The sequence below is a fragment of the Canis lupus genome, chromosome 7 (genome assembly GCF_003254725.2).
Source record: "Canis lupus dingo isolate Sandy chromosome 7, ASM325472v2, whole genome shotgun sequence".
In the NCBI taxonomy this organism is placed as follows: domain Eukaryota; kingdom Metazoa; phylum Chordata; class Mammalia; order Carnivora; family Canidae; genus Canis; species Canis lupus.
The window spans coordinates 25320387-25345068 of record NC_064249.1 but is presented as its reverse complement, the minus strand read 5'-3'; the positions used below and the strand labels follow the sequence as shown (position 1 = coordinate 25345068).

Sequence of the window (24682 nt, the reverse complement as noted above, 5' to 3'; positions counted from 1 at the left end):
TCATCTGTCAATTACTTCTAAATATGACATATTTTGCTTACATATTTTGCTCACTGTCCTATCTCCTTCCATGCCTCTACTAAAAAGCAAACTCTAAGAAAGCAGGGATTTTTGTCTGTTTTGTCAATTCTGTGCCTAAAATGAACAGTGCCTGCTTCATTTGTGAAGCAAATGAAGCAAACATTTGTTGAATGAATGAATGAGTGAGTGAACAGCACCAGGCATTTTGTTGGGCCGGCGGGATCAAGGGGGATTGGGAGGCACCACCAAAATGGCAGCAGGCCCTCCACCTTGTTGCCCCCACCTCAGAACTTTCCCAGCACCAGCAGACTACCCCCCCACAAGACATGTCATCAGGGGGAGACTGGACCTGTGCAGGAAACCTGAACCATACTTACCCAGACCCCATATAAGGGCATGGGCAGTTATTGCCCCAGGCCGATTTCACCAGTAATATGCCTGATACCTATCACTCCGTCCAGACACACAGCCCCTTACCCCTCCCCAACTAAAAAGCCACTTGCCCTCCCCTGACTGGGACTTCCCTGCTCTCTCCCTCCCCTGTGGGCCCAAAACCTTGTCGGAGAGCCCGTCCCATTAAAAGCCTATTTCGATTAACTTTTGCTGGGCCTCTCTATTCCATTTCACTACCCATCAGATTAAACCTGAGACATTTCATAAGTGCTATACATGTATTAGTCTTATATTTATCCTAATAGCTTATTTCCATGATCAATTGGATATCTTTAAGGTCTGAAAATATCTCTTCCAAAATAGAAAGTCAAATATATTATGTGCACTATAATAAGAGTTTGTTACTTATAAACATCATTTAGGATCTAGGAATTATTTGAGCCATAAGCTAGGGGCTCACCCATGTATGTATTCAGCTACCAGCATTCAGACTCTAAAGGATTCTTATTCTCCTCACTCTATAACATCTTTCTCTGATCAGCAAAAGTATCCTGTTGGTTAGGTAAAAGTCATAGTTTCAATCCTTATTCTATTCGATCTCCGTAAGGATCTGACACTGCAGTCGGTCCACATCCCCTCACTCTTGACTGTCATTTCCTTTAGTAATTCAACCACTCCAAGTATTGGGTTCCCTATCTAAACATCATGGAAAATATCACTTCCTCCCAGGATTGCCTTGAGGAATAAGTATTGACTATAAAAGCATTTTGATAAATGAGAAATGCCCTTAAGATGTTGGATATTATCTTTCAGCTGTAGTGTTCACTCTGAGTGAAAATGGTCTCATTTAGAAATTATGTTAAAAATTTAAAACTTTCAAGGAACCTGGGTAACTCAGTCGGTTAAGCATCAGCTCTTGATTTCAGCTCAGGTCATGATCTCGGGGTTCTGGGAAGGAGGCCAGTTCGGGCTCCATGCTCAGCACAGAGTCTGTTTGAGTTTCTCTCCCTCTGCCCCTCCCTCCTTCCCTCACCCTTTCTCTCAAAATAAATACATAAATCTTTTTATAAAAATTTTAAATTTTCCAGGTTCCTAAATTTCTCCTTATGTTAAAATCATATATTTCAAAATAAATTTTCAGTAAAGTATAAATAGTCCCTTACAATTGCCATTCCTGAAATAATTAAGTAGATTCCTTGTGGCATTTCACCTTCTCTACAAATGACATCTCCATAATCAAAATAGGCAAGTTTGGCTCTCTCCTGCAAGAAAAATTAATGAGAGTCAACACAAAATTTTCATCATCTTCTTTTCTAAATAGAAATAAAACTTTAAAGCTAAAATGGTTTTCAAGTAGAAAAAAAAAACCGTACAAACTATATTCTTTGGTTGTTAATGAATTATAACATGCTGACATACCTCATCAATTTTTTTTTAAATATTTTATTTACTTATTCATGAGAGACACAGAGAAAGAGGCAGAGACACAGGCAGAGGGAGAAGTGGGCCCCTCGCAGGGAACCCCATGCAGGACTCGATCCCAGACACCAGGATCATGCCCTGAGCGGAAGGCAGATGCTCAACTGCTGAGCCAGCCAGGTGTCCCCCTCATCAACTAACTCTGGGAAACGAACTAGGGGTGGTGGAAGGGGAGAAGGGCGGGGGGTGGGAGTGAATGGGTGACGGGCACTGGGGGTTATTCTGTATGTTAGTAAATTGAACACCATTAAAAAATAAATTAAAAAATAAAAAAAATAAAAGAAAGGGACCAGGGCAGCCCCGGTGGCGCAGCGGTTTAGCGCCGCCTGCAGCCTGGGGTGTGATCCTGGAGACCCAGTATCTAGTCCCACATTGGGCTTCCTGCATGGAGCCTGCTTCTCCCTCCACCTGTGTCTCTGCCTCTCTCTTTGCTCTCTCTGAATGAATAAATAAATCTTAAAAAAAAAAAAAAAAAAGGGACAAGCAAGCAAACTATAGATTTTGTGATTAGTACCAGGCACAGTGATTGGTGGAAATACCCAATAAATGCTCAATTGAGTAGATGTTTACAATAAAGTGTGAAACTTCGGACAATGGAGACGGAGACAGGATGCTCTGGAAAAGTCCAAAAAGGCCACAGGACCCTGTCTTGGGTGTCCATGGAAGACTTTAAAGAGGAAGGAAGAGCTAAGCTGAGGCCTGAAGAAAGGGTAACAGATAGCCAGGATACAATGAGTTGAACATCACTCAGGGCAGAGGACTCAGTATATGTGAAGACCCAAAGGCAAATAGAACATCTGCACGTGGAGTAACTGCAGAAGATTCAGTATGTCTCACACAGGGAGGAGTGTGGACCAGCACTGAGTTATCAATTTAGCTTCAGTAGCCATAGTGTGTAGGATTCCCAATACTTTAGCAACTCACAACATTCTAGTTTTTTTTAAACCAAAAGAGAATAAATAACTTCTAGGTTGAGGAAAATATTTTAATACTAAAACATTTAATACTAATATATAATTCATCTTTATACTAACACAGTCATAAAGTAGAATTTTTTGTCATTTTTTTATGTGGGAAGAGGCTCACTAAGGCCAAAGTGCCAGGACCCATGAAAGTCATCCTGCAGCCCCAGTGGAGCAAGGACTGGAGAGATGAGCCAGAGCCAGGCCTCTTTAACATTAAGAGTTTGAGCTTTTTCCCAAAACCAGGGAGGAGCAACAGAATGGTTTTTAACAGAAGCATCAGGGTGACAGATTTGCATTTTTCAAAGATATGTAGGAAACATATCTCTAAATCATTCACAGTGGTTATCTCTAAGTATGGGGTAGGAGTGACGAGTTTTCACTTTTTACTTCATGTACTTCTGAATTCAGTGTTGAAACCAGCATGGATGGCTTCACAATTTTTTTTAAAAAGTCACCTAAAGCCAATTATCCAGCGTTTATATTGTTCAGACTTTGGTTTTCTACCACTGACTTTTGGCTTATCATTATAGACTATCACATTTTTAAAGGATTTTTTTTGAAAGATTTTATTTATTTATTCATGAGACACACACAGAGAAAGGCAGAGACACAGGCAGAGGAAGAAGCAGGCTCCCTGCAGGGAGCCTGATGCAGGACTCCATCCCAGGACCCCAGGATCACAGCCTGAGCCAAAGGCAGATGCTCAACCACTGAGCCACCAGAGTGTCCCGACCATTACGTTTTTAATTAACCACATCAGTTGGAGGATGAAAGAAGGGAGTAGTAGTTAAAATTAAGTATTGTTGCTGTGATGGAAACCAAGATTGAAATTACAGCCTACAATCAGGGGTGTTTATTTTGTTTACTGTGGATTTTAGTTAACCACATAATCCATGGGCTGTCCCTAATGAGAATAATGCCTGTGTATTCCCAATTCATCACAATTTTTGTTCTGGTAAAATCCAATTGAAATGGCTGTCAAGAACCTATATATTTGTGCGCCTGGGTATCTTGGTCGGTTAAGCATCTGGCTTTGGCTCAGGTCATGATCTCGGGGTTCTGGGATCAAGCCCCACGTCCAGCTCCCTGCTCAGTGGGGAGCCTGCTTCTCCCTCTTCTCTCTGCACCCTTCTCTCTCATGTGCTATCTCCTTCACTATCTCTGTCTCTCTCTCTCTCTAATAAATGAATATAATCTTTAAAAAAAAAAAGAAGAACCAACATATTACAACATATTAAGGAAAGGGGGCACTTAGAGTGAGGGAAGTCAATAAGGGGGTTAAGAAAGTCCAACAGCCTTACAGAGGTTTGGAAAGTTAGGGACAGGAAGAAGGTTGTGCCCCAGTGACAGGTTCACCTTAGGTATCTATGAATCATTAATTTATAGAGTGATCTTCTTCTCATCAGTTTCCCATTCCTCCTCAGTCACTGCTGGATGGTCAGTTAATTACATTTGGAAAATTACTACCTATAAAGAACCAAATTCTAATTTTATCTTAAATTGGATTTTAACAAAACTAAGCAGAATGCAAATTATAAGAAACACCTTTGAGATACCTTCTTCCCAGTCCAAGACCATCTCCTATCTCTCAGGACTATTTATTTGAGATCTATTTTCCAACTATCCCTTGGCCGCTGGCCATCCATCCCATCAGATTTCCTCCTCCTTCTTGCAGCCACACTTGTACTTGCCAAAGCAGAACATCAGACCCAAATTAGGCCAGGTGGATTTCTCTCTCAAGAATTTGAACTGAGAGGCAAAGAGCCTGGGAATTGAGAACTGAGCCATGAAATCCAAGTACTAGAAGAAAGGTCCACAGAAGCCCACCAATAATATTCCTGAGCTGGCCTGAATCCTACCCTGCCCATAGTTAGTTAGTTATTTCTTAGCAGCTTCTATACACCACCCCATTGTCTTTCCAGGTCAACTTCCCCTTTTCTTAAACTAGTTCAAGTAAGTTTTTATTACTTTCAACCAAAAGAGTCTTAATTCAAGTAAATTTCAGATCAATTTCAAAAGAAAAATTCAAAAATTTCTGGTATGAAGGAAACATTAGTATAGCAAAAAAGATATTCAAAGCTCAGTAGAATCTCATTATGATTGCTGTCTTTCTAGAAAACAAGCAAAATGCCCTAATTGTGGACAAACAAATGCCTTATATATCTATTTGCCTAGATCACAAAGCATGGTACAACTAAATTTGTGGTAAAGCAAACACCATTCTTTGTCACAGTGTTTTCCTGATTCTAAAAATCTAACAGAGGTTTTGATTGGTTGATGAAAACGTTATAAGCCTTATAATTCATACAATAACCACTTAAAACCAAAGCCACAGGGCAGCCCAGGTGGCTCAGTGGTTTAGCACCACCTTCAGCCCAGGGCATGATCCTGGAGACCCGGGATCAAGTCCCACATAGGGCTCCCTGCATGGAGCCTGCTTCTCCTTCTGCCTATGTCTCTGCCCTTCTCTCCCTCCCTCTCTCTCTCTCTCTGTCTCATGAATAAATAAATAAAATCTTTAAAAAAAATTAAAAATTAAAAAATAATTTAAAAAATAAAACCAAAGCCACAAAATGGTAGTCTATGAGTCACATCCAATCCAAGGATGTATTTTGTTTGGCCTGCATGATATTTTCAAAATTCTAAATTGATGTCAAATTTTTAAAATTTGGAAATTTCACATAAAAATTCAGATCTATGGATTTTCTTTTAAAAACCTGACCTCTACATTATTAAATATAATAGTCAATTTTCAATCTTCATCTTATTTGACCTCAGCCGCAGTTGACATAGTTGCTTATGGGCTCCTTTAAGAACTACTTTCTTCACTCAGCTTCTAGAATACTACTCTCCTTTAGTTTTCCTCCCACCTCCTCAATTCTTTTTTTCCCAGTTCTATGAAGTTGTTCAAGTTTAAGGTATACAGAATAATGACTCGACATACATATATTATGAAACAATTGCCACAAGTTTAGTTATCCATTACCTCATCTAGTTACCAAAAAAAATTCTTTTCCTATTATCAGAACTTTTAGGATTTAATCTCTTAGTAACTTTCAAATATACCATGCAGCAGTGTTAAATACATAGCCATCATGTTGTACAGCACATTCCAGTACTCGTTTATCTTATAACTTGGGAGTTTGTACCTTTTGACTATCTTCCTTCAATTCCCCCTCCCTCCATCCTCTACTAGGTAACCAGAAATCTGCTCTCTTTTTCTATTCTTTTTCCTAATTCCTCCTCATCTTCACTCTAAATGTTGGATAGCCCAAGACTCAATTCCTGGATGTCCATAATAATTCCTTAAATTAGTGCATCAAGTCTTCATACCTTAAATATTATCTCTATTCTGGACAACTCCAAAATCTCTATCTCCCATTTGGCCTCCCACCTGAATTCCAGGTGCCTACTCAACATCTCCATTTGGATGTCCAATAGCTTTCTCAAATTTAACTCATTCAGAATCAAATGCTTGTCCTCTCCATATAAATCTTCTCTAAGTCAATGGGAATTCCATTCTATTTTCAGACTAAAATCCCAGAAGTTGTCCTCTCTCCCTAACACTCCTTCCATAAATACCTATCAACTCTACCTTCAAGACATCGAGAGTCTATTTACCACTTGCACTAATCCAAGCCACCATCACCTCTTGCCTCCATTACAGGAATCATCTCTCTGGCTTGCCCTTGTCCGCTTACAGCCTATTCCCAACACAGCAACAAGGTGGTCACTTTTAAATGTAAGTTAGATCATATCACTTCTCTGTTTGAAGACTTCCCATATGTTTCCATTTAATTCAGAGTGAAAGCCGAAGTCCTTATACTGGCCTACAGAGTTCTACAAACTCATGCTCTGCAACTATTCCAGCTTCATCTGGTCCCACCATCACTACTTCTGCCACAGGGGCTTTGGGGGATGTTCCTTGAACAAACAGCACACTCCACACCAAAGCATTGCACTTGCCTGGGATGCTCTTCTCTCAGATTATCTACATGGTATACTATTGCTTGCAGATCTCTCTTCAAATGTCACTTTATTCAAGCAGCCTTCCCTGATTATCCCATATAAAATAGCTTCCCCACTATATTTCCTTTTCTTCCTTTTTCTCCGTAGCATTGACAATGATCTAATAGACTATATATTTGTGTATGTTGGTGTATTTTTTGTCCATCTCTATCCATATAATATAAAACCCAAAGCAAGGACTTTATCTATTTTGTTCACTGGCATATCTTCAAACCTAGAACAGTCTCCAGCACAAAGAGGATATTCAAAAAATATTTCTTGAAAGAGTCTAAAATTGCAAAGCAACACTCAGCTGACTTTAGACAGAGCATGAACTCTGGAATATGCCACAGTTCTCATTGTTCCCTATAATACTGTATACAGCTTGTTTTACTTTTATATCATCTGCCTGGCCTGTATAGTAATTTAAACTTGAGACTCATGCTTTAAAAAAAAAAAAAAAAAAAAGTCTTTTTCAGAGTGCGTATCGGGAAGTCCAGAACTCTACAACATAAAGTAATATGGAATTGGTTAATAATGAGTCGCACAGATACCTTATCCTAAGCAGATAAGCCACTGTGGAAAACCATCTTTGCCCTTTGGCTCAAAATGATATCTACTCTTCCGGGTTTTGCTGGGCCTCCATTTTGGCTTACCCTTCATTAGCCATCACAGGATTCTTGCTTTGAATATGCTTTTTTGTTAGTCTTACATTAGGAAGTGGAAAATAATTATTATCAAACCTGAGCCAGAATAGAAGACAGAATCTTTACCTTGAAGAACTCAATGAGAACATCTTTATTTTCCAGCCAAACAATATTATGAAGATATTTGTCAGGAGTAGGTGGTGGAATTGCCATTGGAAAGTTATTCAGTGCTTTTATTTTTGCAAGAAATACCTGAAAACAAACAATCAAAATAATGATGATCATATCCTGTGAAAAAGGACAATAGGTAAAAATTTAGGAAATCTAACAAAACTACCATTATGTAAGCTTATTTTGATTTTGACTGAGTTTCTTTCACCCTACTTAAATTATCCTCTAACCTTTTTTGGTCCCTATTCTTCTCTTAACTCATTGAATTTATGAATTGATATATTAACTCATATTGAATTTAGTATCTCTATAATCCAGTTAACACTGTATTCCACTGTGTCTTAATTTCATATCACTTAAACTTCACAGTTGGTTACTGTACAATTTAATGCCACATATTCTCAAATCTTTTACATATGTATGATTTACTTCTATACTTACATACATACATATGTATGAATTTACTTCTCTAAATTCTTCTAATTTTGAAGGATATAGTTCCAGTTTTGTGGGTTCTCAGAAATCTTCTCTGGCTTCCCTATAAGGTAAGAGATAATCACCTGTCTATCTTATTCTAATGGCATACCCTACAACTCTCCCTATGGAACTAATTACATTATAATATTATTACTTTTACTTATCTGCCTCACCTTCCTATTTTGTAACTTTTGTTGACTTCATGAATAAAGGACTAAATGAAAGAATGAGGAAGAGCCCATGGACTTTGGGGTCAATGGTGTATTAAGTATTCCAATCTCCTTAAGAGTCCATGGTACATACCAGGTATTCAACATATATTTATTCAATTAAATTGGATTAGCTAATCAACTCCTTACAACTAGCTCCTTATGAATTGGAAGATAATTACATCTCTGTGGCTGACAATTAGACAATCAGTATTGCATTCAATAAGTAACTATTGAATGATTGATTTACCTATTACCTTTCTAAACAAACCTATAGGAAAAAGATCTCTCTCTTCATAAGGGCTATAATTTATTTATTTATTTAAATTAATGGGTATCAAGCACTCAGTTGAATCTTATATAGCCTTCAAAGTGATGAATGAAAAAAATAGAATAGAAAACACAGTATGTGTTGAGGTATAGCTTGAAGAATACTGTACTAGCCCTTTTCTTCCTTCTATCAGACACTAAGGAAGAATCATATTACCCATTTAGTCCTTTACCATGATATTAGTCTAAAGAGATAGAGCCTTAAAGGGGAAAGCTGGCCTGTCCCACACCCATTTCCCTTTGGGGACCATGGAGAGGGGACTATGTCCAGGGAATGACCAGAAGCACAGTGCCTGTGAAACTTGGCCAGGAGCTGCCAGTGACAAGGAAAAGCATGTGATACCCGGAACAGCAACACAGACAGAATGTAAGACCGCAACTTCCATGTTTCTGCATGCTAGGAAACAGATTCTTGCAAAGGATAGAAAGAACAATCACATTTGCACAAATAAATGATCTAGATGGCACATGTGATGGGGTGATAGTACTAAATATTAAACATGTTTTCCTCTGTCTTACGTCCCTAATTTTTTTGCAAATACATTTATCATTTTTCAAAAGTCTATTTATCAGCTATTGATAGTGCCTTCCCTGCTCCTCTCCTCTCAGAACTGTCCCCTCCCTGACCTCCACCAAAACACACAAGCACACATACACACAAGCTGATCCTCTCCCTATGATGTTAACATTATGTGATTCCCACTCCCTTGCCACAGCTGCTAGGACCAGTCAGTACACATTCCACCAGTAGACAGAGAAGCAGAAAAATGTAGTTGAGCTTGTAGAGGGAGCCAAAGAAGATGCCAACTCTGATAGGAAATGGAGAATCTGGAAAGCTTTCTATCCATAGTCAAGTCACTTCCAAGGCCTGGCCACATGGTCTGGCTACTGTGGGTTCGGTAAGACATCATGTGTCTTTATAAGAAACCCCTAGCCCTATTTCTTGGCTAAGCCTAACTCAGGTTAGTTTCTGTTACTTGCAACCAAACAGTTTTGATATGGTGTGCACCAGGTAGCACTGGCGCTAGCTACCACTGGCATTAACAAAGGCTATCAGCAAATTAGAGTTAAAATTTGATTTAATCTTCCTCACTCATTACACTCTGCTCAAGTAACAATGCAGGCTTGAGTGTTGGGCCCATGGAATCAAGCAACATGGAAAACTGCTTCATTACCTTATTCATCTCGATGCCCTCATGTTTATCAATAATGCCTCTTGACCAAAGGAAGGTGAGGTTTTTCAGAGCTTTAGCAATAACCCTCCGGATTGCCTGCCTAGTCTTCAAAGCAATGACAACATCACGACCCTCATGCTCTATGAGTCCTGAAGCAAATAAAACTATCAGTAAGCAAACAATGCAATAATCACAATAATAACTTATATTTGTTTAATACTTCATAATTTCCAAAGTATTTATTCAATACCTGTCATTCCTATTTCATACAGAACTTGTGAGGCTGATAGGACTAGAGTTATTTTCAACTCCATTTTATGGATGAGAACATTGAAAACTGGCTTCCTCTACTAGCTAGGAGAAAATCACTTTCTCTGCCTCATTCCCATGGCATGTCCTACATATCTCCACTGTGGAACTTACAACATTGTGATATTTTGATTTTTACTTATTTCTCATCCAACATATCATATAACTTTGTTGGGTGAATAAATGACTTAATGAAAGAGCCCCTGGACTTCTGCTCATGGAGCTTTCTGAGATCAAAGCACATATCTTTTCCTCTTTAATGAACACAAGAAGTCATGAACTAGACTGTGAGTCATGGCCAAAACTCTCTCATCTTAACATGGGCAGAATGCCTGACATCTGGAAGGTACTTTTTTTTTTTTAATTGAAATGAGCTGGTTGGTAAAATGAAGAATAGCATAATCAGGAGCATAGGTCAATGGAGCACTTGACTCTTGATATCAAGGTCATGAGTTTGAACCCCACAATGAGTATGGAAACCACTTAAAATAAAAAAATTTAAAAAAGGAACTTGGGTTTCAATGTCAAGTACACCTTAGCTGGAGATCTAGCTCACCATTTACCACCCATATGACTTCAGGCAAATTAAACTTTCTGAACCACAGCTTCATTATCTATAAGATGAAGATAATAATAGTATTTGTCTCATAGAGTAGTCCTAAGGATTAAATGAGATAATGCATATAATGTATATATAATGCATATAAATCTGTTAACACAGCTCCTAACATAATTAGCATTTGATAATCAGTTGCAGTAACCATGTGGGAACAGGTACTTCCTTTTACAGGACTAAATCAAGAGAACTTTGTAATATTACATACTAAATCTAAATCTAAAGCATAATATGAGACAGCAGCCCCTAGGCCCCTAATCTTTAAAAGCACAGAAATAAAAATCTACCTATATGAAAGGTAATAATGGATCCTGGATTTTTTGAGACAGTGCCAAAATTTCTGACACATCTCCAAATTCATAATTTTATCATTAGGCCATGTTCTTCCAATTTTGATTTGGAAAGTATTATCCCCATAAATCTATATGGCATCTTACAAAGTGGTTTTACTTTATTTCTTTTATAATTTCCATTTATGAAGGACCTACTGTATGCCAGCTCTCTCCCAGAAACTTTTGCACACACTAAGAGCCTGGTCTACCGCCCCTTGTGAGGAAAGCAGACTCAAGAAGCTTTGTATAAAATCCTAAGACTCCTGCTGCACACTTCAACTGAAGCAGAGTGCTTATGGATGCTCAAAAAATGACATCTCTTATAGCCCCACATTCCTGAGTATCTTTGCAAGCAAAGTAAAACAAAACAAAAACACCCTTTGTCAAATGTAATTTTCATGTGTCTTTTTCTTATAGACTTAAGGAATCTGATCTTGCCACTTTAATACACTTTCTACACTCTTCATTCTTTCCTCTATGCTCCCATAGCAAATACATGACCTGCTTTTTTTTTTAATTTATTTATGTATTCATGAGAGACACAGGGAGAGAGAGAGAAAGAGGCAGAGACGCAGGCAGAGGGAGAAGCAGGCCCCATGCAGGGAGCCCAATGTGGGACTCGATCCCGGGACTCCAGGATCAGGCCCTGGGCCAGAGGCAGGTGCCAAACCGCTGAGCCACCCAGGCTAGCCCACATGACCTGCTTTAACTTTCTGCAATTGTCTACTGATACTCTCATACCCTCCATTATGCATTTTTGGCATAGCTGGCCTATTGCATGCATTTGATAATAGCTTATTGAATGAATAAGTGAGTAATTGAAGGAAAGCATGAACTTGTCTTACCTTGGTTAAATTACTAGAATAATAAGGTGTGATTTCAGGAAGTCAGATATTCCTACTACCTACCTAGTTCTTTGACAGCATCTCGTTTGTTGGTTTCCAAAATTTCATATAATTTCTGCAAGAAGTCAAGAAAGACATTAATCTGTTATTACACCAACTGCATATCTGGCTTTAAAATCTGAGAAAAAGAAGAAATCTCACTAAGTTTATGATTTGGGGAAGATGTTTAGCTCAATTCTCTCCTCTGTGCCAATTCTGCTGCTTTCCTCACTCATGCTCCCACTCATGTTAACAGTGAATAGTGTGCAGTCAGTAGCCTGCATAACTACTGGACCTAGCCTTTCTCAGAAAAGATTAGTGTGCATTTCACTGTGCACCAAAGAGAATTCTCACAGATAAAACTCCATTAAGAGAGAGCCAACTGAGCAGCTTTTTGGGCAGCCAGTCTATTAGGAGCATAAAAACAACTGCAATAATGAGAAATGATGGTATTGATTAGTTCCATGATTCCTATAGATCACTCTTGGCATAATGAAGAAATGGCTCTACTCCAAGGCTAACCATGGTGTTCAATCATACAGTAGGTATTGGTCAGATGCCCCCTATTTCCCAGGCACTGCTCTTCATGGAGCTTATTCTCCAGCTTTAAATCTTCTGGAGCTTTCACTTGGCAGCAAACAATCCACAGTTCCCTAGGATTGTCAGGTACAGATGACTGAAATCCTTCACCCAATTAATACACAGCATAATGCTATTTACAGGAAAGAATAACAAATACAGTGTTATTTTACTGGTTTGCTTTATATATTTATATAATTATATATCCATTTTAGGGGCATGTGGGTGGCTCCATTGGTTAAGTATCTGCCTTTGGCTCAGGTCATGTTCCTGGGGTCCTGGAATTGAGCTCCCCAGCTGGTTCCCTGTTCAGCAGGGAGTCTGCTTCTCCTTGTCCCTCTACACCCGCACTAGTGATCTCTCTATATATATCTCAAATAAATAAATAAAAATCTTTTAAAATAATTTATCTATTCATTCTAGAGAGAGAAAGAGAGAGAGCATGCATGTGTGAGTGGGGTGAGGGGTAGTGGGGTGGGGGGAGAGAGAGAATCTCCAGCAGACTCCCCACTGAGCACAGAGCCTGACATGGGGCTCCACCCCAGGGCCTTGAGATCAAGACCTGAGCTGAAATCAAGAGTCTGACACCTAACCAACTGAACCACCCAGGCACCCCTACTGGCTTGTTATCTAAAGTTTAAGTAGCTAAAGTTAAGTTTTTGTTGTTTTGGTCTAGAAAAATCACATGTAATAAATATAAGATTTATTTATTTATTTATTTATTTATTTATTTATTATATTTGAATATAAGATTGAGGTATACAATTTTTATTAAGTTGCTTCTTTTCACTTGATAACACTGAGTCAATATTGGGAAGGTGCCAAATTAATGGCCTGTCTATGGCACCCACACACTGTGGTCCCACCCTGCTTGCACAGGGGCTTAGGTAGCTTCCAAGACCCCTTCAAATCAAACTGGATCAATAGCAACTCCGTAAAAACTCTATAGAATGACCTGCACAACAGAGCATAGGAACTGACTCCTACCCACAAACAGTACATAATCATTTAAAGCCTGGACCTTCATGTGACTCCTCTAAAAGTGAGCTGCCACTGGTTAGTTTTTGAACCACCTCACTTTCAGAGTAAACACAAGTTTGATATCTAAATACATCTCAAAAAAAAAAAAAAAAAAAACAACCACACAACATTTAAATCTTTACTGAAGTCTCCTTTATAAATGCCAAAGGGGAATTTGTTTTATCTCTTACACTTTGAGACAAGTGCCCCCAAATGTCAATGCCTTCTCCCAAACTCCTCAAAACACATTACCTCCCATGACTGACTGCTGTTTTCTTCCCACCTCTTCCAGTTTCTGAAATATTTTCTTCTATGAGCTCTATCTTCTATTATAGAGCCATCTAGACTTTCCGTACTTTTTTTTGTTTTCTCTAATATTCAAAGTACATCAATAAGACAGAAAGAATTCTGTTGCACATTTGATCCAATACTTGGTATTTCTGTAATAAATCTAGAGAATAGTTCTCTAGCCTATCTATAAAGATGTCATGAAAGACGTTAGATGCCTTGCTAAAATTCAGCTATACTCTTTCTATAGTGGTCCCTGATCATAAAAGAAAACCTTAAATTCTAAAGATATTTAACAATATGTCTTCTTATGTGTTTTAGAAATTAAAATTAGGGGTACCTGGGTGGCTCAGTCAGTTAAGCATCTGCCTTCAGCTCAGGTCATGATCTCAGGGTCCTGGGATAAAGCCCTGCATCAGGCTCCTTGTTCAGTGGGGAGTTTGCTTTTCCCTCTCCCTCTGCCCCTCCTCCCCACTCATGTGTGCTCTGTCTCACTCTCTCTCTCTACCAGATAAATAAAATCTTTTTTAAAAAAAGAAATTAAAATTAAAACATTAAAGTAGGTAACTTCATAGCCTCCTTCCCTCTTCTGGATTTAATAAGGAAAGAGCCTCTCTTTCTTGGCTGAGGCCCTGAGGTAACCAATGGTCATCACAAAAATAGGCACAACAAGCAGAAGATGTAACGCTCAGCCCATTCCTGATTTTATATATACAGAGAATCATTAGATCTAGGGCTTTAGTAATCAAGATTTAAATTATCAGATTAAAAATCAAGAGTCTCTCCTAGGCTGAGAAAATACCCTTCAGCTATTGATACTTGTCAGTCTGGACCCCTCACCTACATACCTGAAAATGTAACCAAAAGTCACCAAACATTGGGCAGGATAAACAGGATGAAAGACAATAACCAAACATGACAAAGAGAAGAATGAACCTCAAGGAAGCACTAATACAGGAGAACAACAATTTTTAAATAAAGAGATTCAATGGAATATCACATTTGCTTAAAAAAAAGAAAAAGGAACCAGTCTCAATGAAAAGAAGCAATCACAGTACTTGGAGATCAAAGAGTGTTCAGTCAAAAAAGAGGAGAGAAAATGTAATAGATGGACTGAATATCAGAATGAACACAGCTACAGACTAAATTTAGAGCATGAGAAACCAAGTTGGGGGATTCTCACCACAAAGAGGAAAGACTTGGAAGTAATAAGAAAACTTGAAACAAGGTCTAAATCCAGAAATACAAAAAAATTGTTTAAAAGGGTGATGAAAGGAGAGAATAGAAACCTAGGGGAGGGAATAATCAAAGAAGTGTTGGAAGAAAGATGACAGTGATCTGATTGTGAAAGCTCCAAGTGCTGTGTAGGATAACTGTTTATTTTTTATTTTAATTTTTTTTTTAAGTTATGTCTCCCACTCAATGTGGGACTCAAACTCATGACCCCAAGAACAAGAGTCCCATACTTTACCAACTGAGACACCCAGGTAACCCGATAATTTCTTTAAGATTTATTTATTTATTTTGGAAAGTGAGAGAGCACATAGGCATGAGTGGTGGGGGTACAATAAGAAAGAATCCTCAAGCAGAGTCCCCCTTGAGCACTGAGTGCAACTTGAGGTTCAATCTCACAACTCTAAGATCATGACCTGAGCCAAAACCAAGAGTCAGACACTTAGCTGATGGAGCCAACCAGGTACCCCTAACTTTTTTTTTAATTATACCTAGACACAATGTGGTAAAAATTCAGAACTCCAGGGAGAAAATTCTATAAGCCTCTAAATGGAGAGAGAAAAGTCACCTACAAAAGCACAAGTAAAATCAGACTTATATCATCAATGCTGAAGACAAATGAAAATCTTCAAGAAAATAGTTTTGGACAGTGAAAAGATTAATTATGAGAGCAAAATACAAAGACTTTTGCATGTGTAAGCCCATACATCACCTTGAAAAAACTACTTACAGGAATTTTTAATAAAAAGAAAAGGAAAAAAGAGGCTCACATGGGACTCCAGAAAGGATGGCTAAGGAATATAAGCTAAAGGACGAGAGGAAGATAGTTAAATGTTAAAGAAACATTTTTTTTTTAAATCAATCCATTTGACTGTTTCATTTAGAAGAGTCTCTATCAAGTAGCAGATATTTAATGATAGTGATATTTTGTTATGGATTGAATCAAATGATAGGTTCTAAAGTGAATGTTATATAATCATAACAAAGTAAAGGTTTTAGTTCTCCATGTATGGAGTCATTTATTGAAAGAATGAAGACATAATTATACTTACAGAATAAAATGTAAAATCTTTTCTCTGTAAAAATAATAGCTCCAAAAATTTAAGATTGGGAGAAAAATAAAAGGCTAAAGGAATATTCTAATCTCTTTACACTTCATGGTAGAGAGTAAATAAAGGCTGTTTAGAGATAAATCAAGAATTAAATACATGTGCACATTATTAAAATTATTATGGCAAGCAGTGGAGGAATTAACACAAGAATGGTTACAATGGGCTATCTCTGGGAAGCAGTAGAGTGGAGGGCAGGAAGGGATACTTTTAATTCTTGTATTTTATTACCTTTGAGTTGTAAAATTCTGCATGACTATTCTTTTACCATCTTTTCCGTGTTCTCTCCTGTCTCTCTCTATGTATTTGGATTCAAAGACCTTACCCTTCAGGCCATGCAGAGCTACTGAATATTCTTTTTTTTTTTTTTTCAACTCAGGGCTTGAACTCACAACCCTAAGATTAAGAGTCAAACTCAGCTTAACCAACTGAGCTGCTCAAGTGCCCTGCCACTGAATATTCTTAAGTAGACAGTCACATGTGAAATTTGAAACATTGCTCTACAAGTTTGCAGAGGGTCCTGGGTCGACAGTCTTGCATGAGGGAACCAAGCCAGGAAGTGATTCACTCCATCTTCAAGTTCCTGGTATGCTCACATCCTCATCTCCCATTTGGTACATACCTCATACTGCCTGGAAATGAGGGTCTTGAATGATAAAATAAATAAATAAATACTACTACTCAGCCATTCTTCAGCACCAGTATTTCAAGTTTCCACTGTCAAATCTTTGTTCTTTTTCCCCTCTCTTCCTCTCTCCACTTCAGACCTACTCTTACTTTGAAGACTTGAGTTTTGATTGCTGCATGATGCCCTTTCCAACTTACCCAACCCTTTAGAGTGTTACAAAGGCAGATGAGTCTCTAGTCTGTGTTCAGAAAATAAAAGCAAAGGGTAGATTTTCTTCCGTGAAGATCATAAATGAGTTTGATAAAGATACCTGACATTTAAAGAGCAAAGACTCCTCTGCAGGCACCTCTTATAACATAATAAACAATTGAATCCTCTTCACTTGTTGTAATTTATCTGTTGGGCCAAATATATGTAGAAGTAGTCTTAAAAGATATGACTATACCCAAGTGATTATTTTCCCAAATGACCAGTGCTTCTCTCTCACCTGATATACTGATTCTCGGCTGGAAATTTGTTTTATTAGAAGTTTGGTATCCTCTTGACTTTTGACATAACCTTTTGTAATACTATACATCAAGCGGAGGCGCTTTTTGATCTGTACATCTACAATATTTATCAGCAGTGGTATTATTAACTGGAACAATGAAGAGGAAAAAAAGTCTGAAAATTTAATGAAGAAAAGCACCCTCGAAGGCAAGTGTTCTCAAAGTATCATCTTAGGGAACAGTGACACTGCCCAGAGACGTATTTGAAATGCAAATTCTCAGCCCCCTACCCTCCAGACCTGCTACACCAGAAATTCTGGGGATGGGGCTCAAAAATCAGTGTCTTAACAAGTCCTCCAGGTGAGTCTATCTACACTCAAGTTTGAGAGCCACCCTTTAAAGAAATGAAAAGTCAATGAATAATTGGCTCTGTAGCTTTAAGAGGAAGTCCCCACCACTGTCTTTACCCCCCATTCTCCACACCCCCAGATTTCAGGAGACAAGACCGGTGGTGGTCCCTTAACCTGCATGACAATCACCAACCAAATCAACCATCCTTCAGTTTCTTGACTTGCAAGATAAGGAATATAGGATATTAAAGATAATTCTTAGCTCTAAGTTTCTCAAATCATAAGCTTAGGCAAGAGAGTGTAGTGATTGAAGAGAATGGTATTCTAAATATAATACTTTGGAGGTTCAAGTGCCAGCTCTATGACCTGGAGCAAGTTACTTATGACCTTGAGGATTCTGTCTCCTCATCTATAAAATAAGGGTAATGATAGGTAAGGACCCAACGTCCAATGGAGCAGCTCCTCACAGCTGATACAAACAATCACAGAGACAGAATCAGGTCAGAAAACAGGGTAGATGGTGAGGGACCAGGTCACAAAGGAGGAAGGTGAAAAGAGCAAAATAACATCAAAGCAGAGGAATTACAAGAGCAGAGAAAGAAGAGATTTTCAGCTGCTTTTATGGTTGTGTAACTTTGGGCAGAGGGAGAGATAATAAGGAGGATTTTTAGAAAGTTATTTTCCATGATGTGCTGCCACCCCTTGAGCTGTTCCTAAGAAGATCTAAAGTAAAAATCTCCAATATTCTTCCAAGCTCTCCAATATAGGTTTCTATTGAAAGCCACATTGTACTGAGACTAGCTATTAAAGCATCTGACTTCATATAGTGGTAACATCTACTATATGATGTTATATAGTGGTAACATCTACTTCACAAGGCTATTGCCATAATTTTAATTTAATTAGATAATGTGTGTCAAGTGCTCTGCACAGTTCCTGGAACAAAGTAATTGCTCAATAGAAAGAGGTCATCCTGGTTATATTAATTCCTTAAATATACCTCAATGGAGATTTGTCAAAGCATGGTGGACACAAGTAGCAACTTGCTGTATAAAAACTGATTACCTAAGGAAGCCTCTCCCTTCCATTTTAAGACTTAGCCTCATACTATACATCCTGACTTCTAACATACTTTGTGTTATGGTAGGGTTATACATTATGTAGACACTTGGCTGTAAACTTAGCTCATAAAGCAAAAATCACAAATAATCAAAATTACCCCTTAAAGCAGGTTTTCTGTATACAACTCTGTATGGTAACTCTTAAGAATAGCAAAGCTTGGTAACATTGATATAGAATCAAGAAAGGAACAGACAATAAAGTCTACAAGTCTGAGCATTCAAACAATTTTGCCTTTAAGATGACTACTAAATTTCATGGAGAATAGGAACTAAATGGAGGATTCCAAAATGAACACCTTTTGTTACTAGGGTGTTTTTCAGCAGTTTTTTTAATATCAATTCTTCATAACTTCAATATACCAATAAACTTGTCTGACATAATAAGAATTAAACAACTCAAAAAAAATGGAATGGCAAATGAAATCATCTAAAGCTCCCAAGTAAAAATCTTATATAAGAAATCTTCATTGGAAAGAAAGGAGATTTAAGAGCTGAGACTGGAAAACTGAAAATCTACCTTCAGAATCAAAACCAGAGGCATGGAAAGAAGGAATAGTAGTTGTTACAGAGATTGAAGGCCACAGTAAAATTAAGCTCCCTAGACTTTATGCTGCATAAAATTAGCCTGTAGAGAAAATATTTTCATGTTCTGCACAGTTAGGGCTTTCTAAAGAGCAAATTTTACTAAAACTTGGAGAACTTGTTTCTGGGTCACCCCACTTCAAGTGGCACCAAATTTTAATTTATTCACTCAACAAGTATTTTATTAAGAGCTACTATATGCTAGGCACCATTCCAGAGACATAGGTTACATCAATGACCAAAACAAAGATTTCTACCTCATGGAGAGTACATACAACATACAGTACAAAAGTAGTAAGTGCTATGAGAAAAAACTAAACCTTAAGCAGATAGAGGATGGTCAGGAAGATGGGATGGGAAGCTGGTATGTGTGGGGGGAGCAGGTTGCCATTTCACACAGAGTGGTCAGGGAAGGCATTCTCTCTGTGAGAAGGTGAGAATGAACCAAGCAGACACCTGTAGAGACAGCACCAGAAAGACAGCTCCTTCTCTTGTTTCCTTCAGAATAATGAGGTTTCTAAACATATTTAACATACAGTGTAGAAAAAAAAAAAAACAGTATTTAGAAATGTGATATTTTACCTTGATGAAAGGAATAAACCTAATTATTCTGAAATATCCTAGTATTACTGTCATTTGAATAAGAGCAAAGTTGTCTGGTCTCAATTTGACAAAGTATATACAAAAGATATCAATGATTCCAACAAGCATGATAAGAAACTCCAAAGTATTCCAATATTGATGAAAATACTTCCTTTTCAAACTTATTATCTATTTAGAAAACAAATAGAATGTATGTTATTTCATAGCACCTATGCAATAATGGGGGTGGGAAAGCATCTTCAAAATTAGCAGTTCAATCCTCAACTACAAGTGAGTTGTACTCCAAAAGTTGAGTTTTGAGTTATTCATTTGGAATTCCAAAAAAATATTTTTAATTTCCAACTTCAAAAATTATAATTTGATTCAAAATATATATAACGTATAATGAAGTTGAAATGCCAAAAGCAAGCAATTAAAAATAGCAATAAACAGAGTCATTGCAACCATCTTAATAAGAAAGTATAAAAACAGTAGTGCTGACAAGTCGTCTTCAAAGCATTTGTCCTAAAAAGCAGTTCTCATCTTATGACAAGGACCTAGCAAGCCAATTTGGGTTTATTCACTGATTCGTTTTTTGCATCATTAGTGAGAGCATTTGAAGGAAACAACCATTTGTATTTTCTATATGGATTTCCATTTCTCTTGCATGTCAAATGGATTCGCTCCACTTTTATGATGCTTATCTAATATCCAAGACCATGACTATAATACTGATTTCATTATTAAACACAGAAAATTCAGAAAGATTATTAAAATTCCAAGATCCTATCAACTACTACATCAAATGGCTTCTAGTATCAAGGTATTTCAATAATATGACAAAAATAGATTCAGAAACATCTGAATTGTTCTTTTCATTGAATATATTTTGAACAGTACCTTCATTGCTGCTTGAAATATGTATAAAAAGACAAAATAGTTGTTCACTGATATAAGTCCTGACACATTTAACTCTCTTGCCATTGGCCATAGATGCATTATCATAGGATAAATGTACATTACTGTTATAATATGTCCTGCATATTCAAATTCTTCTGAAAATACCACATGACATACAAAAAGCAGAAATTTATTATCCCTGAAAAAAAGAGAGCAATAAAATGTTAGATCACATTAAAAATAAAGCAACTGAGGGACAACTGGGTGGCTCAGTGGTTGAGTGACTGCCTTTGGCTCAGGGCATGATCCTGGAGTCCTGGGATTAAGTCCCATGTTGGGTTCCCTGCATGGAGCCTGCTTCTTCCTCTACCTGTGTCTCTGCCTCTCTCTCTCTCTCTCTCTCTGTGTGTGTGTGTCTCTCATTAATAAATAAATAAAATATTTAAAATATATATATATATAAAACAATTGAGACCTGAAGTTCAAAATTTACTTTAACAAATCATTGATATTAATCTGGAGAAGATTATAAGATATAAAATATAAAATAAATAAGCAAAAACCTAAACCTTCAATATACAATAATCATCATAAAGATAAAAATATAGCTGTTACTCATCTCTATCAGGATGGGGAGCATTTTTCAAAATCAAGGCAAATAGTACATAAGAAACAAGGCAAAGATTCATTCATCAAAAGCAAGAAGCAGAGAAAAATGTCAACATCACTTAAAAGTAAGAACAGGAAAAAATATTCTATTCAGTAATTACCGTGATGTATTTTTTTTTTAATTTTCCAACCCATCCTAAGTAGAGCCTAACAAAAAGTGGTTACCTGGGTATATGCTACGATCCTAGGATTTTAATTCTTTATATATCTCTTTAAACTTGATACATAGAAAAAAGTAAAAATATTATCAGAATTTGTTATGAAAGGTATGTCAACACCCATTTAAAAGTTAGTAGCATGAATGTTTCTGGCATTTCTCACTTTTACATCTTTTGTTAACAGAAAAACCTTGTCTTCCTGCTTTAAAAAGTGGATGAGTTCACAAGTTGTAATAAAGTGAGGAATTTACACCAGTTAAGTAAATCTATATCTTGTGATGTTTTAGAAAATTGGTTACAGATATTATTAAGGCTATGTTGTATTTTTCCTAGTTATGGACATCAACAGAACCACCCCATGGCATGGATGAAATTGAGAGGAAGATATAGGCCATGAATTTGAAATTTCTCTCCCTTGCCCAGTGTTATACCCAGAAGAATATGAAAGCAGCCCAGTTTGCAATATCACCCTAAGACGTGGCAATTACCACTTAAAGAGTCCAAATATGACCATTTTTTAAAAAATACTTTATTTATTTATATTAGAGAGACAGAGATAGTGAGAGCATGAGCATAAAGAAGAGGGAGAAGCAGGCTCCCCACAGAGCAGATAGCCCCATGTGGGGCTCCATCTTAGGACCTGGGATCATGACCTGAGCCAAAGGCAGATGCTTAACAGACTGAGCCACCCAGGTGCCCCTGACCATTCTTTTCTTTTTCTTCTTCTTCCTACCTACTCTCTAACAGAGGCATCAACAAAGTTGCTAAAATAGAATGGAGGAAGAGAATCAAGTGCCCTGCTCTGTTACTACTCCATCAATAAAAGCTGGCCATAGTATTCGTTGATTTTCTTTTAATAGGGAAAATCAATGTAATCAATGCTGACAATGGCAGCATTTGTCAGCTGGTCATATTTTTAAGTATATTGCTATAAAGATTTATAATACTTACCCATATAGAATAAAAAGTGCCTTATCTTTATGATATTCCAAGGAAGTTAACATGTTTTTAAACTTTATAAGCCAACTTCTAGCTCTTACATAAGTTGAAACATCATAAATACTCATGAATCTAACAAAGAAAAATACACATATATGGTAAAATAAAAATCAAGTGCTATACTTTTGGGTGATATAAAAAGGGAAAGTTTATTAAAAAGATGTATTAAAAATGCTCTGTCCTGAGTCTTTGTATCCATCCACATACCCACCCATGGTGAGGTACAGGAAACCCCTGCTGCCTCGGGCCCCTGGAATCACTCTTGACCTGAGGTAGTATATAAGTAAGTACAGCCTCTCCAGACCAATTCTTTGGGGTTCAGAATCAAGCTCCCCTTTGTCATGCCTTGCCTTACCCAAACCTCTCCAAGACCCTGAAGGCCCCCTTCCCAAATTTTAGGAACTGATGTTAGATCTCCCAGATAGATCACCAGATTGCCAAAATATTGACTATCCCCTGGCAGGATTGCCCATCATTGCTCCGTCCATAAGCTTTGTCCTGGACCATCCATTAGCTAATGCTTTCCAGGACTACGACCAGATATTGACATGTCTCTAAGATAGTCAAACTTTGCCCACCAAATTTAATTGCATCTCTCAGATCCATCAGTTGGGTCAATTCCTTCAAGGCTTATCCCACCTGTCTAATGGCAGGTTCCACACTTCTCTACCTACCCTATCCAGTAACTTAGTAAAGATGATATAAAGAAAAGATAAATATAATAGTATATGAAACTGCATAGGTTCTCTTTCATGGCACCCCTAGTGTCTTATCTAATTACACTGTAGTCAGATCTTCCACCAGAATCTCCTAATGTTTCCAGAGTTATGAACTTTCAGGAGAAAAAGTATAAACAAGTAAAATAAGAAGTAGATAGATAGACAGGTGGATGGAAAGAGAGATGGAAGATAGGTGAGATAAATAGATTGATCAATCTAGACATTTGACTCTGAGTTTGATTCTTTTTTACTATATACCTATTTGATTTTGGAAATAACAATTTAAGAGATATTATACTCACTTTCCTTGGATGGGGCAAAAGCTTTTGGTTGCACTAATTAATATCCGGGCTGCCTCTACACTGAGGATTCCATCGTTACATTGTTTTTCAAAGCTACTCTAAACATACAATTTGAAATAAACATTACAAAGGACCAAAACATAATATAATATATTCTGTTTGACATTTACATAGCCCTCACTATTATTGTTGAATTCATTATAGGAAAATATAATATATAATATAAATATTTTTAAAATCCTGTAGCAGCAAATAAATTTCATTCAGTTTAAATGTTTACTGAATATTCATTTATTGCAAAGTACTTTCCTGGATACAATAAAATATACAAAGTTTCTTAGCTCAAAATCTATACAAGTCAAAGAGTTTTTCTTAAGTAATATAAATAGCACCATAGCATCATGTTTCTGCAGCAAGATAATGCAAAGTATTAATTAATTCAAAGGTTAACTAATCATCTCAACTTCTTAAAGAACTACCAAGAAAGAAAAGTACACTGTGCTCTTTTTTCCCTTTTTTCCAGATTTATTGTGATATAATTGACATAACATTGTGTAAGTTTAAGGTGTACAATGTGATGACTTAATATACTCATATATATTGCAAAATGGTTACCACATATAGTTAGTTAATATAACTTTTTTGTGTGTGATTGTGTGTGATTTAGGATCCACTCTCGTGGCAACTTTCAAGTCTATAATATAGAATTGTTATAGTTACCACACTATAGCCTCAGAACTTATTCATCTTATAACTGGAGGTTTGTAGGCTTTGACTAACATCTCCTCCATTTCCCCTACCTCCCAATCCCTGGAAACCACCATTTTACTTTGTTTCTATTAGTTTGGCTTTTTTTTTTTTTTTTAAGATTCCACACATAACTGAAATCATATAGTATTTGCCTTTCTCTGACTTATTTTATCTAGAATAATGCCCTCA

General features: G+C 37.2%; 1 protein-coding gene across 12 annotated transcripts in view; it reads right to left on the bottom strand.

The window, feature by feature from the left end:
- Positions 1–24682, bottom strand: part of SLC9C2 (solute carrier family 9 member C2 (putative)) — a 97118-nt gene that overhangs the window by 14231 nt on the left and 58205 nt on the right. For 7 of the 12 annotated variants that reach the window (XM_025430279.1, XM_025430278.3, XM_025430280.3 and 4 more), the window contains 9 exons: positions 23744–23841; positions 22675–22794; positions 20897–21095; positions 19997–20185; positions 17361–17510; positions 12041–12092; positions 9876–10024; positions 7640–7765; positions 1578–1676 (listed from right to left, as the gene is read on the bottom strand). In XM_025430279.1, the coding sequence (XP_025286064.1) occupies positions 1578–1676; positions 7640–7765; positions 9876–10024; positions 12041–12092; positions 17361–17510; positions 19997–20185; positions 20897–21095; positions 22675–22794; positions 23744–23841 (1182 nt within the window). The remainder of the gene's footprint in view (positions 1–1577; positions 1677–7639; positions 7766–9875; positions 10025–12040; positions 12093–17360; positions 17511–19996; positions 20186–20896; positions 21096–22674; positions 22795–23743; positions 23842–24682) is intronic. The other 5 variants (XM_049112283.1, XM_049112280.1, XM_049112285.1 and 2 more) reach the window with 3 other exon arrangements.